The sequence below is a fragment of the Poecilia reticulata genome, chromosome 15 (assembly GCF_904066995.2).
Source record: "Poecilia reticulata chromosome 15, P_reticulata-male-v2, whole genome shotgun sequence".
Taxonomy (NCBI): domain Eukaryota; kingdom Metazoa; phylum Chordata; class Actinopteri; order Cyprinodontiformes; family Poeciliidae; genus Poecilia; species Poecilia reticulata.
In genome coordinates this window covers 21,432,581-21,445,962 of record NC_088844.1, presented here as the reverse complement: position 1 = coordinate 21,445,962, position 13,382 = coordinate 21,432,581, and the positions used below count along the sequence as shown (strand labels likewise).

At 37.6% G+C, this 13,382-nt stretch overlaps 3 protein-coding genes across 3 annotated transcripts; 2 read left to right on the top strand and 1 right to left on the bottom strand.

Annotated features, from left to right (window-relative positions):
* Positions 1-88: 88 nt before the first annotated feature.
* On the top strand, positions 89-2,662 carry LOC103477218 (glycine N-acyltransferase-like protein 3). Its single transcript, XM_008430187.3, has 5 exons — positions 89-351; positions 489-599; positions 676-784; positions 2,018-2,144; positions 2,263-2,662. The coding sequence occupies exons 1-5, from the start codon at positions 280-282 to the stop codon at positions 2,660-2,662; spliced, it is 819 nt and encodes a 272-aa protein (XP_008428409.1). The 5' UTR covers positions 89-279.
* mgme1 (mitochondrial genome maintenance exonuclease 1) lies at positions 1,916-5,086 on the bottom strand. The gene is made up of 5 exons (XM_008430188.3): positions 4,404-5,086; positions 3,908-4,145; positions 3,706-3,838; positions 3,446-3,576; positions 1,916-2,898 (listed from the first exon to the last, which is right to left on the bottom strand). Exons 1-5 carry the CDS (start codon positions 4,915-4,917, stop codon positions 2,862-2,864), a joined length of 1,053 nt encoding a protein of 350 aa, XP_008428410.1. The 5' UTR covers positions 4,918-5,086; the 3' UTR covers positions 1,916-2,861.
* A 1,097-nt stretch (positions 5,087-6,183) lies between these two features.
* snx5 (sorting nexin 5) lies at positions 6,184-13,174 on the top strand. Its single transcript, XM_008430186.3, has 13 exons — positions 6,184-6,341; positions 8,546-8,650; positions 8,763-8,873; positions 9,051-9,172; positions 9,262-9,385; positions 9,722-9,817; positions 9,918-10,023; positions 10,118-10,193; positions 10,297-10,336; positions 10,430-10,516; positions 10,951-11,110; positions 11,610-11,695; positions 11,943-13,174. Exons 1-13 carry the CDS (start codon positions 6,309-6,311, stop codon positions 11,991-11,993), a joined length of 1,197 nt encoding a protein of 398 aa, XP_008428408.1. The 5' UTR covers positions 6,184-6,308; the 3' UTR covers positions 11,994-13,174.
* Positions 13,175-13,382: the final 208 nt, after the last annotated feature.

Sequence of the window (13,382 nt, the reverse complement as noted above, 5' to 3'; positions counted from 1 at the left end):
GTCCTATCTGTCAGAGCATTTCTATGATCAACTGTTTTAGATTGGGATACTGTTAAAACATGGCATATTCTAAAAAAATAAAATATAATGCAGTTATTAATAATAATTATTATTACTATGCTTTTGGAAACGGTCGCATAGCTGGTGCGTTTATTTGATCAAGAAGTCATTTTTCTCGAAAGTGCGAAAGGGGAAGGAAGTTCCATAGCCCCGCCCCTCGCCACTGAACCTTGAGACACTGACGTTAAGTTTTCCTTCAAATCCTCCTATCTAAACATCATGGAGCTGACTGAAGACCAGCTGAAAGTTGCAGAGATTGAACTGAAAAAACAACTTCCTCAGTCACTAAAGGTGTGTTTGCTACATGAATTATGATCTGCACGTGGATTCATTTAGCGACTGCATTTCTCAACTGTTTGCCGCTCAGTTAACTTTGAGCAGCAGACTAACTTCACTAGACTTTGGATTAAAACTGTTTTATTTTACAGATTTATGGTTTCTTGGTGCTCAGAAACAGAGTGAAATCAGATCCTTACATCGTTTTAGTGGACAGATGGCCACAATTCAGCGTAATTATCTGCAAACCCAAGTATAAACAGGTAATTACTCTTTTGGAACAAATATATGCAGACTTTTATGTATGTCAGTTTTTTAAATTCTACATACCTTTTCTAGAAAACGGATCTGTTCAAAGACACACTGGTTTTTGCAAATGATGAAGCTATTCTCACCGAAACAATAAGGAACTCTTCTGTGATTGACTGGAGCAGGTTCCTTTGTCTTGGTAATAACATGTTTCTTTTGTTCTTTTTATTAAATTACACTGAATCAACACATTTGTGATAGACTGAATTTGTTTTTATTACCCCAGAGCTCAAGTTAAAATGTTAGTTTGGTTTGAATTGTCATTGTGTTCAAAGTTCCCTGTGGATAATTCACAGATAGGAAAATATATCTGTTATAATCTCACCCTGTGTCATATAACTACTAGAAAGATAATATATAGGAGCATATTGTTTTCTTATCTGCTAGGTTTCAATACGCCTTTTCATATTTATGCTGGAATGCTTCACTTGTACTCAAATGCCTTTATTACAGAGGTTTTGCTGGTGGTTCTGTTTCCTTTGTGAAACAGAAACAGATTGTTTCACAAAGAAGAACCAGATTCTTCTTTATATGTTCACTGCGTAAAATTTGTAGTTTTTCCGCACTCTTTATGCACTTTCTTTCCACCATCATGTAGGATGGTTTCTCCTGTACACACACACACACACACACACACACATATATATATATATATATATATATACAGTGTTTTGCAAATGTATTCACACCTCCCGTAACATAACCAGAAACTTAAATGTTGCTTTATTGGGATTTTATATGAAAAACCACAAGAAAGAGGTTCATGATTGTAGAGTGGAGATATAGATGTATATACACCATGTGTACTAAATACAGCTGCAAGTTTTTTAAAAAGATATTCTTTAGGTCTGCTTCTATCAGCTTTGCACATTTAGAGACTGAACTATCTACCTATAGAAATTGTGTGATGTTTAGGATAATTAGGATCTGTATGATCCTAATTATGTCTCTAATAAACCTCTAAAACCTTCACAAAAAAGTTGTGTTTATACTTAGACTAAATTAGACACACAAGGGTTCCGTTTATAAATTACGTGGCTTCTGAAGATAATTTTATTCAGGAGTATCAGACTAAAATGGACTGAATACAAATGCAGTCCATTTTACAAACAATTTTATGTTTGTAAAATGGTTGAGAACTTTGCATCACTTTCTTTCCACTTCACAATTATCCACTACTTTGTTTAGGTCCATCACAGACAAATCCCAGTAAAACACGTTGCAATTTGTGTTTGCAAGGTGACAAACTGAAATAACCTTTACAATGCACTGCAGTCGGAATAAGATTTTATTTGAATTTTATCAGTGAAGCAAAGAAATAAAAATGCAAACTAAGTTTTACTCATGTGAGCTATGATTGCTTGTGTTAAAGGAATCACTCTTCCCCACATGGAGATAGTCAAAGCAGTTGCAGCCGAAAGGAATGTTCCCAACAACCAACTGTCACTTTGTCACATGATGATATTGGAAGATGTATCCAAGCTTCCTACTATAGACTGGTATGACTAACTATACACTTTGCTTATTTATATATAAAAAAAATTATTAATAAAATAGCATCTTATTACAAGAGCAGAAACTTCCTCTGACATGCCAGTTTGTTCTTCTGTGCATCAGCTCTGGGTTCTGCCTCAGCTCCCTGGATGAATCCCATCTTGACTTGGTGAATCAGACGTGGAAGTTTGGAAGTAACGAAGGCGCTGCCAGGATGATCCGCAATATGGTTACAAACTTCCCATCCTGCTGCGTTCTGGATTCCAAAGGGAAGCCTGTTTCCTGGATTTTGACCTACGTCTACTGCGCCGTAGGAATGTTGTATACTTTGCCAGAACACAGAGGGAAAGGCTACGCTAAAGTCTTGATTAGCAGCATGGCTAAAAAATTCAGTGGTCAGGGCTACCCCGTGTTCTGTTTCATAGAGGAGGAGAACCGAACCTCTTACCAGCTCTTTAAAGGCATGGGATTCTCTGAGGATCCCTCATACAGAGAAACATGGTACGGATTCAATGATTTTTAAATGCTTAAATGAGAAAAGCTAAGCTTATAAATAATACATTTCATTTATGTATAATTATAAGGTGTTTGAAAGTTGTTTGACTTTCATTCAAAAATAACAGGAGAATTAGTCAGAAATGTAAAAATCATTCCTAACTTGTTATTTGCCATTTCTAATTCAGGCTTCAGTTGTTAAGCTGGAGCTTTTCAGTGCAGATCTATCACTTTTCAGGAGACGTACTCGATGAAGCACTTGACCTGAAAATTAAACATTAGAAAATGTGAGACTATGGGAAACATCGCTTGATTATTGACAAATAAACAGCTGTTTGAAAAGAGACAAAAAATGTGGGGGGGTTTTTGTGGGGTGGGGAGGGGATTGTGTTTGGATGTGGTGCCATTTAATAAACAATCATCTTCCTGGTTACACCCAGATAATTGGTAAGAAGTAAACTATAAATAAAAACAAGAAAGTCATGCTTCTTTAACAACACTCTAGATTCAAACCAAAACACAGTAAGAGCTAAAATCTGTATTTAAGCAATGTTTTTTATTCCTCTGCTTTAAAGGATTAGTAACGACTAGTGATGCTTGAAGCTGTTTGGTCAGCTTTATATTAATTATGTACTAGTCTGCTAACAACAGTTATGCCACAAAATGGTATTTACAAAAAAAAATTTTTTTTACAAAATCATTAGGAAGTAAAGTGTTACACTTACTGCCACCCTGGGTGTGTAAAGAAAGCATTAAGAGGCTTAAAAAAACAAAATAAATAAATAAAAAACTCATCATGTTTTTTCTTTACCTCTGCTCTCTGTAGTCCTCTAGGCGTATCAACCAAGTTTTCCAGTACTCTGACATCAGCTCCGAGTTTATCTGGTGAGCGTGAGCAGGGGAGCCATCTTTGTAGGCAACAACTATGAGGCCATTTTCAACCTGCAGTGAGAAGACATGAGACAAGTGTTGTAAGCACAAGAAATTCAGAGAAGATAAAAGGAATTTATCTACACCCTGTTACTACAACACGAGTAAATATAAGATGTGTCATTTATCAAGGTAGATCACCTGGTATTTGTAGTTGCCATCATTGTTCAGAGCCCCGGCATATGCTGCAATTTGAACAGGGTTATCATATGTGTTGCTCAAGAATGGTTTGGGTTTTTCTGAGGTTTTCCAGTCTATGACACACAGCACACCCCTGTGGAGAGAAGTGGACTGTGAGAGAGATGAAGGCGGTAAGAAAAACTGAAGTCCAGAGGAGATTTACCTGTAACGCGCGACACAGTCCACAATTCCCAAGTAATTCAGGGAACCGTGCTGCACAGAGCTTTCAATGGCCCTCACTGCACTGACGTCCTCCAGTACGTGAGAGATGCTCTGCATGTATCCTTGCGCTTCAGGAGGACACTGCAGTGTCTCTGAGAGAGTCTTGTTCCTCCATGTGTCCGCAGAGGTCAGAATGTCCTCCAGAGCCGAATGGAAAAGCTTCCCTTGTTTAAATATATCTGGGCAAAAAAACGTATCAGCTTTGATTGCAAGGTATAATGTATAACGATTTCACAATATTTATCTGCTTGAGTAGCCAGGGTGCATTCGATTGCTTTTGCATTTATACTGCTTGTCAATGATTTTACATCATCCTGAACACATCTCCTGACTGAGACAGGTGAGACATGGTAGTGGCTGCATCATGCTGTGGAGATGTTTTTAAGAGTATATTTGGTTATGGGAAAAACGCTTTATAGTATCTTTAAAAATCTTACTTTGACTGTATTCCTTGAAGCCCTCCTCTCCCAGCTCAGCGATCATCCTCCTCTTCCATCTCTCCAGGTAGAAGATCTGCTCTGGAGAAAGTGTCTGCTGAAGAATCCGAGTCACACTCGGGAAAAACGGCCTACTCTTACCCCGATTTAACAAAATCCGGGCTGGGGGTCCCGCCTCTGGCTCCTCCGTTTCTACAGTCCTTTCAGAATTTATGAAAGGATGAAGAGTTTTGGGGAGCCTTTGCTCGGTCCGTGAAGGCGTCTGAGCTTTGACAACTGGTCCATAAACGTGGTCATCTTCCGCTTGGAGGGTCTCTGGGGTCTGAGAGCTGACCCTGGAGGACATGACGGATTTCACCAGAGAAGAGTAGCGCTCACTGTCCACAGAACTGTAGGGACTGTTCCTCTTGGGGCATGTCAGGCGGTGGACAGCGGAGAAGTGGCACGCTGTGAGGGAGGTGCTCTCAGGGACGATGATGCTCCCAGCAAACAAAACACGGTTCAAAACGAACATTCTTGCGACTTCAACACAACACACTCAGACAGCGATGCTATTCGCAGCAAAACAGTATGAGTCTCGGGTAGTTTCGCGTTTTAAATCAAAATTTAGCACTTATACAACTTGGGTTCTTGCCCCAACATGTTCCAGCTAAAACTCGGCCAAGTAAACAATTGTGTTTCTAGCCGGCGCGCCTTTATGGTGGCACAACAACTTGTAGATGGGAAGTGAAGTTCATAATGCTGCTTTCTGGTTGTAGTTTGATACAGTAAAAACTACCATTCCCTATGTGGGTAGGCGTTACATTGAAATGCATCCCTGAATACGATTAAAAGAGTGGGCGCCAATCGCCTTATCGAAACTAAACGTAAAGCGCTATTTTGTGAGTGTCAAAATTATTTTGATTATAAATTAATAATAATGATAATTGGAAAAAAAAAAAACAAATATAAACCTGACAGAACGATTACGTTAAAATGAGCATTTTGTCTAACTTCTGAAAATCCACCAAACCACTCATTTGAGCAGAAATTAAATTCCATTAAAAAATACTTTACTATTCCCAAGGATAAATTATATGTTGTTCCAACTCATATTCTTCAAAGAGTTGTTGTTGACTTAAAGAAATTAAAATTCTGTGTAGTAGCTTCCTACAATTAAGGACTATCATAATTAATAACTCTTCAGTGTTTTATTTATGATTTCAGAAATTAAATATATATCACCACTGAAGTGGGCTGCACAGTGTAACTTTAGACATTTTTGGGCCTTTTCTAGCTTTGTGCATGATTTAAAATTATTATTATTATTATTATTATTATTATTATTATTATTATTATTATTATTATTATTATAGAAACACATTATGGGTATTTATTATTTATTTATAAATTCATGTGAAATAGAAGTATGCTACTAATGCCTTACATTACTGACTTACAAAAAAGCTTAAACTTCAACCCCCCCGCCTCTGAACTGTTGCAAGTGTAAAAAGGCCACTCACACTATGGTGGCGACGTTCACGTACCTCTGTGTTTATGTAGCACTATTACATTCTCTCCTTGAGTTTTTGTTACTTATATTTTTCAAATATCACTGCTTTTCATTTTTATTGTTTTCAAATGTTAAAACATTATCTACAATTTAAAAAAAGTTCTCGCGAAGCGAGCATGTGACGTGATTGATTAAGTATTCATCCAATAGCAGCGTTAGCGTTTCAGATTTCTAACCAATCAGGTTGAACAAAGGCGGGATTTTTGAGCTTTCATCACCAGGAAGGGGGCGGAAAAATTGTTTGACAGTTTGTTAGGAAGCTAACGCAGCCACCTAGAAAACGGCTTCCTGCATCGAGTTGGATTTAGTTTGACCTTCTTTTTTCTCTCTTTTTCGTCAATTTGAGCACTAACATGACATCCATAGACGAAAGTGACAAAGAAAAGGTACGGTAACTGCTTAGTGATTTGTAATTTGAGACGGTTAGCTGATGTTAACAGTTGCTTCTTTTTGTAGCAAAGTTATTGACTGGTGGTGTTAGCCTCTGGCTAAAACTCGCCAACGGTATATTGATGGCCTAATCAATGAGTGAAATGTCATTATAATGTCTGTAAGTTACAATAGTTGATTGCTTTTGATTTCCCACTGAATGAAAATGTCAGTGCTGAAAACTTTATCCCTTGTTTTTATTGTTTTTTCCTGCTGTGAACACCGATTAGCGGTTAAGTAGCAAAAAATACCAGGCTATCTTTTTGAACGCTCAACTCAAAGAATTTACTCTTTTTTTATGATTAAATATTTAATACTCTGTATAATTCAAAAATTGTCGCCTATCTAGTGTTACCAGTGAAGTCTAAGATGATATGAGGGTTTTACTCTTTCCTCTTTGAGAATCAAAGAATGATGGCGAGCTGCAGCAGAAGTTGCACTTTGTATCCAAGTGAAACATTTTTGTCAAATAATGAAAGTTGATAAGTAGCATGTTTTTCCATTTATAAAAGTACTCACTTAATTCAGCTGGATTTGCACAAAAAGGGTGTGGGCCTTGCTTCTAAGCTCAAGCAAGTTCCTCCATGTTTGCTGCTTACTTTAGGGATGAAGTACTTGGAAGTGTTAGTTTAATGCACCTCCTGTGGTGGTGGTGGTTGGCTAACCAGTGGTTTCTCAGAGTTGAGGTAGTGAATCAACAAGTGTGGGGTCTAGATACCATCTTCAGAAAATAAACTAGATAACAGTGATGCAGCATACCTTTGTATAAATTATAGCAGCACCCTGAAATAGATGTAGATATTTGGTAATCATGTTGTTTCCCCCACCTCTCTTTTGTAACCATATTTATTTTTCTTAGCACATTCTGATATACTCCGTGGATAGGGGTCACAAGTCTCTTTCACTGTTTTTCATTTTTGGAGCCAGTAGGTTAGTTTGTATTTCACTTTGAAGTGTGTTTTTGTATTTGTCTTACCCAACAATACCGGATGGTGATGGTGGGAAATGGCTTTTGGTGTGTGAAACTAGTATCTGCAAACAGAGCATTTCTGTGAAGAGCTTGTGCATTGTTGGGCTACAAAAATAAGCAGGCTGAGAAGATTTGAAGAGAAGCTTTACAAAGATTTTGACACATTTATATTACACATCTTAATCAATTAGAAATACAATTGGTTACTGAAAGTGAAAGTCCATTATATGGAATGAAATATAGGTGAAGTTTGTATTACTCCTAATTTTACTTATTATGGCTCACAACTAACAAAAACTCTTGGAAATGTTCTACTTAGAAAAGTAGAACATGGCCAATTAAAAAAAAAAAGTTGATGTTGAAGTGTTTTGTTGTGATCTCCATAACCATTTGGAAGACTTGACACTTCTACAGCTGACAGTCGTCGACATTTTCCACAACGATGGTACGCCACAAAAGATGATTGCTGAAGTAGCTGGCTTTATAGAAAGTTGGATGGGAGGAAAAAGTGAGGCAGAACACAATGGAGATAACCTAGACTTAAAAGGATTGTGAAACAAAGCTGGGCTCAGACTTCAGCCAGAGTTGGTGCTTTGAGAGCGACAGACATATTCATGACAATAGCTTGAACTGGGATGCTGCTTGTGTTAAGCACCTCTTGAACCAGAGAAACCTCTGGAATATCGTACCTGAGCTAAGGAGAAAATTAACTGGACTGTTGCTTAGTTGTCCAAAGCCCTCTCAGCCCAGAGTCTCAAGGAAATGTTGAGATGCTAATTCAGGGGTGGGCAACTCCAAGCCTCGAGGACCGCAGGTCTCCTGCAACTTTTAGATGCATCTCTACTTCAACACACCTGAGTCAAATAATGAGGTCGTTAGCAGGACTCAGGAGAACTTGACTGCACTTAGGAGGTGATTCAGCTGTTGGATTCAAATGTGTTGGACCAGGGTGACATCCAAGAGTTGCAGGACACCGGCCCTCGAGGACCAGGATTGCCCACTGCTGGGCTAATTGGATTTTTAGGCCAGATTTGCAAAAAGGAGTCCCAACTAAATCTTAAATTCATGTCATTTTGTCTTTAATTGTAATCCATGATCATCAAGATTAACAGAAATAAACGCATGGAAAATATCACTGTGTGTAGCAAACATGAATGGATATCTCTGTTAACAGGTTATTTTTTTCCTTAGCTGCGCTCTGTGTCGGTAGACTTGAACAATGACACCGCGCTTCTCATTGACATTCCCGATGCTCTGTGTGAAAGGGATAAAGTCAAGTTCACAGTCCATACGAAGGTAAAAAAAAATCCCCAACATGAAAATGCTGCACTTTTTTTTTTCTAATCTGATTCTATTAAATGTATTTATCAAGAATATTTTTAACAAAGAGCATTATCCCTTTTCTCAGACTACACTGACCAACTTCCAGAAGCCAGACTTCTCTGTTCCCAGGCAGCATGAAGATTTCATCTGGCTGCATGATGCTCTGGTTGAAACCGAGGACTATGCTGGTCTGATCGTAAGTTGGACTTATAGGGACTGAAGTTACTGCATAATAGTTTGTCTTTGGTGGCTGCATGTACGACAAAAGAAGCAGATATTTTGCATGCAAATTATAAAGCATTCATGTTATTACTGTGCTTTTGATTTAGTTGGAATCCTTGAGCGATCTTATGCCTTATTCAAACATTTCTAGATCCCTCCAGCTCCCCCCAAGCCGGATTTTGAGAGTCCAAGAGATAAGATGCACAAACTGGGGGAAGGTGAAGCCACTATGACTAAAGAGGAATATACCAAAATGAAGCAGGAGTTGGAGGCGTGAGTTTAACATTATTATTTTACAAAATATTGTTAAAACACACAAATGTATATATTTTTAAATTCAATCATTTCTTGTCGCTTTCCAGTGAATACCTGGCTGTCTTCAAGAAAACAGTTCAAGTTCACGAAGTCTTCCTGCAGAGATTGTCTTCTCACCCTGTTTTAAGCAAGGACAGAAACTTCCAGATTTTCTTAGAGTATGACCAGGATGTGAGTTTCTCATATTGCTGACTTCCTTTTCCGAGCCGTCGGTTGGAAAGAAAGGAAGAGTTTACCAGAAACATGTGACACATGGCGTGCATCCTGCTGCGATCAGCAGTTAGACTTATCTGTGTTTGCTGGCCAAACTCGGACACTTTATGTGGTGTAATGAAGAATGCAGCGAGATAATAAAACATTGGCTACTGTTAAATATAACTATGCCAAGATAACTCAGTTCTGGATACCAAAACCTTATCTAATTTAATTTTCTGAAGACTTTATCATACACATAAGTTTGTCAAATACACACTCGTTTCTAAGGCTTTCTGAATTTTCTTATTTTAGCTCAGTGTGAGGAGAAAGAATGCCAAGGAGATGTTTGGAGGGTTCTTCAAAAACATGGTGAAGTCTGCAGATGAAGTCCTCATCTCAGGAATAAAGGTAGAGTTCATGGATGATTGACTACCTAGTTTTAATATGGCAGTTGGTGTTTTATAGGAACTTCCTCATATAACATTTTATGTTTCTGTTTCCTGAACAGGAAGTAGATGACTTTTTTGAGCAGGAGAAAACATTTTTGCTTGACTACTACAGCAAAATAAAGGATTCCACTGCCAAAGCGGAGAAAATGACTCGTTCACACAAAAGTATTTGATCATTTTAACATCACCAAAAAAAAAGAAAAATCTGCTTTGATATGTTACGTTTGCATAATTCTAATTTTGATTTCTGCTTTTGCAGATATTGCAGATGATTACATTCACATTTCTGCCACTTTGAACAGCCTCTGTGCTGAAGACACTACACCAAATAAGAAGTGAGGTTAATACATATGTGACTGCTGTGCATAGGCTTATTTTGCACATAGTAAAATAAGTTTTTAGTGCTACTGCTCAGACTTTTTTCTATGTTCGCTTCAGAAACCTGGAGAAGCTGTCAGACCTGTTTGAGAGACTCAGAGTAAGTATAACTGTGTCACACAGCAATCTGAATGCCTATAATTTGCCTACAGATTTATGGAAGCTGAACTTTGCCTTTTTTATGCATCTGCAGAAAGTGGAGGGAAGAGTAGCATCAGACCAAGAGCTGAAACTCACAGAGCTGCTAAGATACTACATGAGGGACATCCAGGCGGCCAAGGTATGTCGTTCCATCCTCAATAAAAATCCTTCATTTAATTTTACTCCATTACACATTTACTTAGCTTATATCTACATGGCTCAATGCATTGTATGTGGCAGACTAATATGAAGTAATTTATAATTGTTTAGAAGGAAAAAGATGGAGATATTCATTTTCCTTCTCAAATAAAAATCTGAACAATATGGTATATATTCAGCCTGCCTTCATTCTGATTCCCCTAAATCAAGTTAAGTGCAACCATACAAGTCAGGAATAAAGATGTGTAGAAGTTTAAAATCGGGTTGGGTTATAAGAAAATAACCCAAGCTGAAAACATCGGACACAGTGCTGTTTTACACTGAAAAGCTAAAATGAGATTAATTGGAATTGTGTTTAATTAAATGCTCTTTGCATTTCCTTTTTCATCTTGTGAAATTGTTTAAAATTTTAAGGACCTTCTGTACCGGCGAGCCCGAGCGTTGGTTGACTACGAGAACTCGAACAAGGCTCTGGATAAAGCCAGACTGAAGAGCAAGGACATTCCCCAGGCAGAGGAACACCAGCGACAGTGCCTGCAGAAATTTGACAAGCTGTCAGAATCTGCCAAGAAAGGTTTGTGTATTAATGTGTTTCAGAGGCAATTCAGTTCACTTTATTTATATAGCCCCAGTTTTAAAGGCAATAGGATGAAAGAGAGTACACACAGTTAGTCAGAGTTAAGAAAGTTAGTTAGAAAGATAAAGCCAATCGCATAATTTAGAGGAAAACATTAAGCGGGTGTCGCAGCTTAACAGAACAAAAGTCTGTCTGAAGATTAATAAGTCATTAGCATAGCAGCGGAAATTTTAAAGCAATTGGTGGCCCAAGCACTCTACACTGTGGTACTCCACAAGTAACTGAAGAAGATTTGTCATGTACATAAGCAAACTGGAATCATTTGGACAAATAAGATTTAACCTGCCTGTTCCCTTTTTCCCTGCAACATTTTCAAGTCTGCATCCTTGATTAGGTACAGCTCTAATCAAGGACACAGACTTGTTCTGTGGTTGTTTCTTTAACTGTAAAATACTTGACACAGAGCAAACGGTTTTTCTACAACAATCTATTTCAGAACTCACGAGCTTCAAGGGCAGACGAGTTGTGGCATTCAGGAAAAACCTCATAGAAATGGCTGAGCTTGAGATAAAACACGCCAAGGTAAGCAGTGTCCTTTTTTTTTTTTTCCTCTGCGTTTCTCTAGCTGTCTGTAGTTGAAACCTCTTGCTTGGACCATGAATAGTCATTGAATAGTCATTGTTCTCATATGATTATTTGTGTCCTATTTATGAACACCATATACGCTGTGATATTGAATATTAAAAATATTCATGATTGGAAAGTTAAAAAACAAACAAAAAAAAACATTTATTTCAGATCAACCATATAATTTCTTCTATTTCCGCAGAACAATGTGGCTCTTTTGCAAGGATGCATTGATCTCCTCAAGAACAACTGACATGTCTTCAAGCATTAATGTTCCAGCATCACTAAGTGACCAATCTTTACAAATGGAACCCCGGCATCCCAGGGATGTTGCATCGACATGCCTCCAAACACCGTGTCTGCTCCAACCTGGATCTGATGCGACTTTAAAGCCCCGCAAGATACGCCTGTATTCTCTAAGCACAATGTCCTCATGTTTACAGAGTCCATGTCTTCTGCCCTTTGGTCCATCTGTCTTATTTAATGTGGAGCTGTAGCTCAATGTGAATGTCTCCTGAGAATTAGGTTGCTATCATGAAGGCCTTCCATAAATATGCACCCTTAATGGATGTGAAATCTTTTTTTTCTTGAGTTTTATCCACATACTGTTTTGGTTTTTTTTTGCCCTTTTTCTCTCTCCTTGAACTCAGTTTACCATCTAACTTTCTCCTTCATTTTTGCTTCTAGATTACTTTAAAAACAAACTTAGACCAGTCTTGTTTTTCCTCGTTTGTGTGCTTTATGAGGATTCTTGTTTTGTTTTCCAATGGAACTCTTACATAAGAGTGCCTAGAAAATGGTTGTATTCAAAATCACACACTGATTTACAGCCAAGAAAATCATGACTGAATTTGGAAAAAGTGAATAAAAATGTTAACCTTTCAATGTTCAAAACTAGATTCGCACTTGGTCCTCGTTTCTTACGGAAGTCGCCTCATGTTCTACATTTATTAAGGATGTTTACGCAAAATTTTGAAGAGCAGCATAAAACAAACCGGAAGAAAAATCAACAATAACCAGTTTGTAATATATTTGAGGACATTCACTTCACCATCACTGCCAAATATTATTCACGCAACCATTTTTTTTGCCAGTTACTTCTTTAGTTTTGACAATGTAACTGGTCTGTCTTTACTTCCCCCCTTTCATTTGATTATTATTAGTCTTACAAAATGAACCAGGTATATGTAGAGCATCCTGTAAACAGTTTGTTTATTGTGAATTGAAGAAAATGCACTTATGATGGAAATGGGCCCTCTACAATCGCGTTCTACTCTTTGGAGTGTTACAATGCATTATAGTTTTTTAAAGAAACGGAATGTATTTCTAGAAGATTACAACTGTTCACATTCTTTTTCATAACACATTTTCTTACAAAAAAACCTGCATTTTATGGATTTGTAAAGGCATTGAATAAATTTATCAGAAATATAATCTTTGTGAAGTTGAGTCAATTTTTCTGTGTCCCATGTGGACTCCACAGGTTCATCTAACTAAAACAGATTTGTTTCAGTAAATAATTTTAAAAGTGAAGCTCAAAGATGCGCTACATTCAGTGATATATTTCTCCTTTTTTTTCTTGTCTTTGGTGATTATGACTTACATTATGAAACCCAAAATTCAGTTTTCTGACAAATTTAAT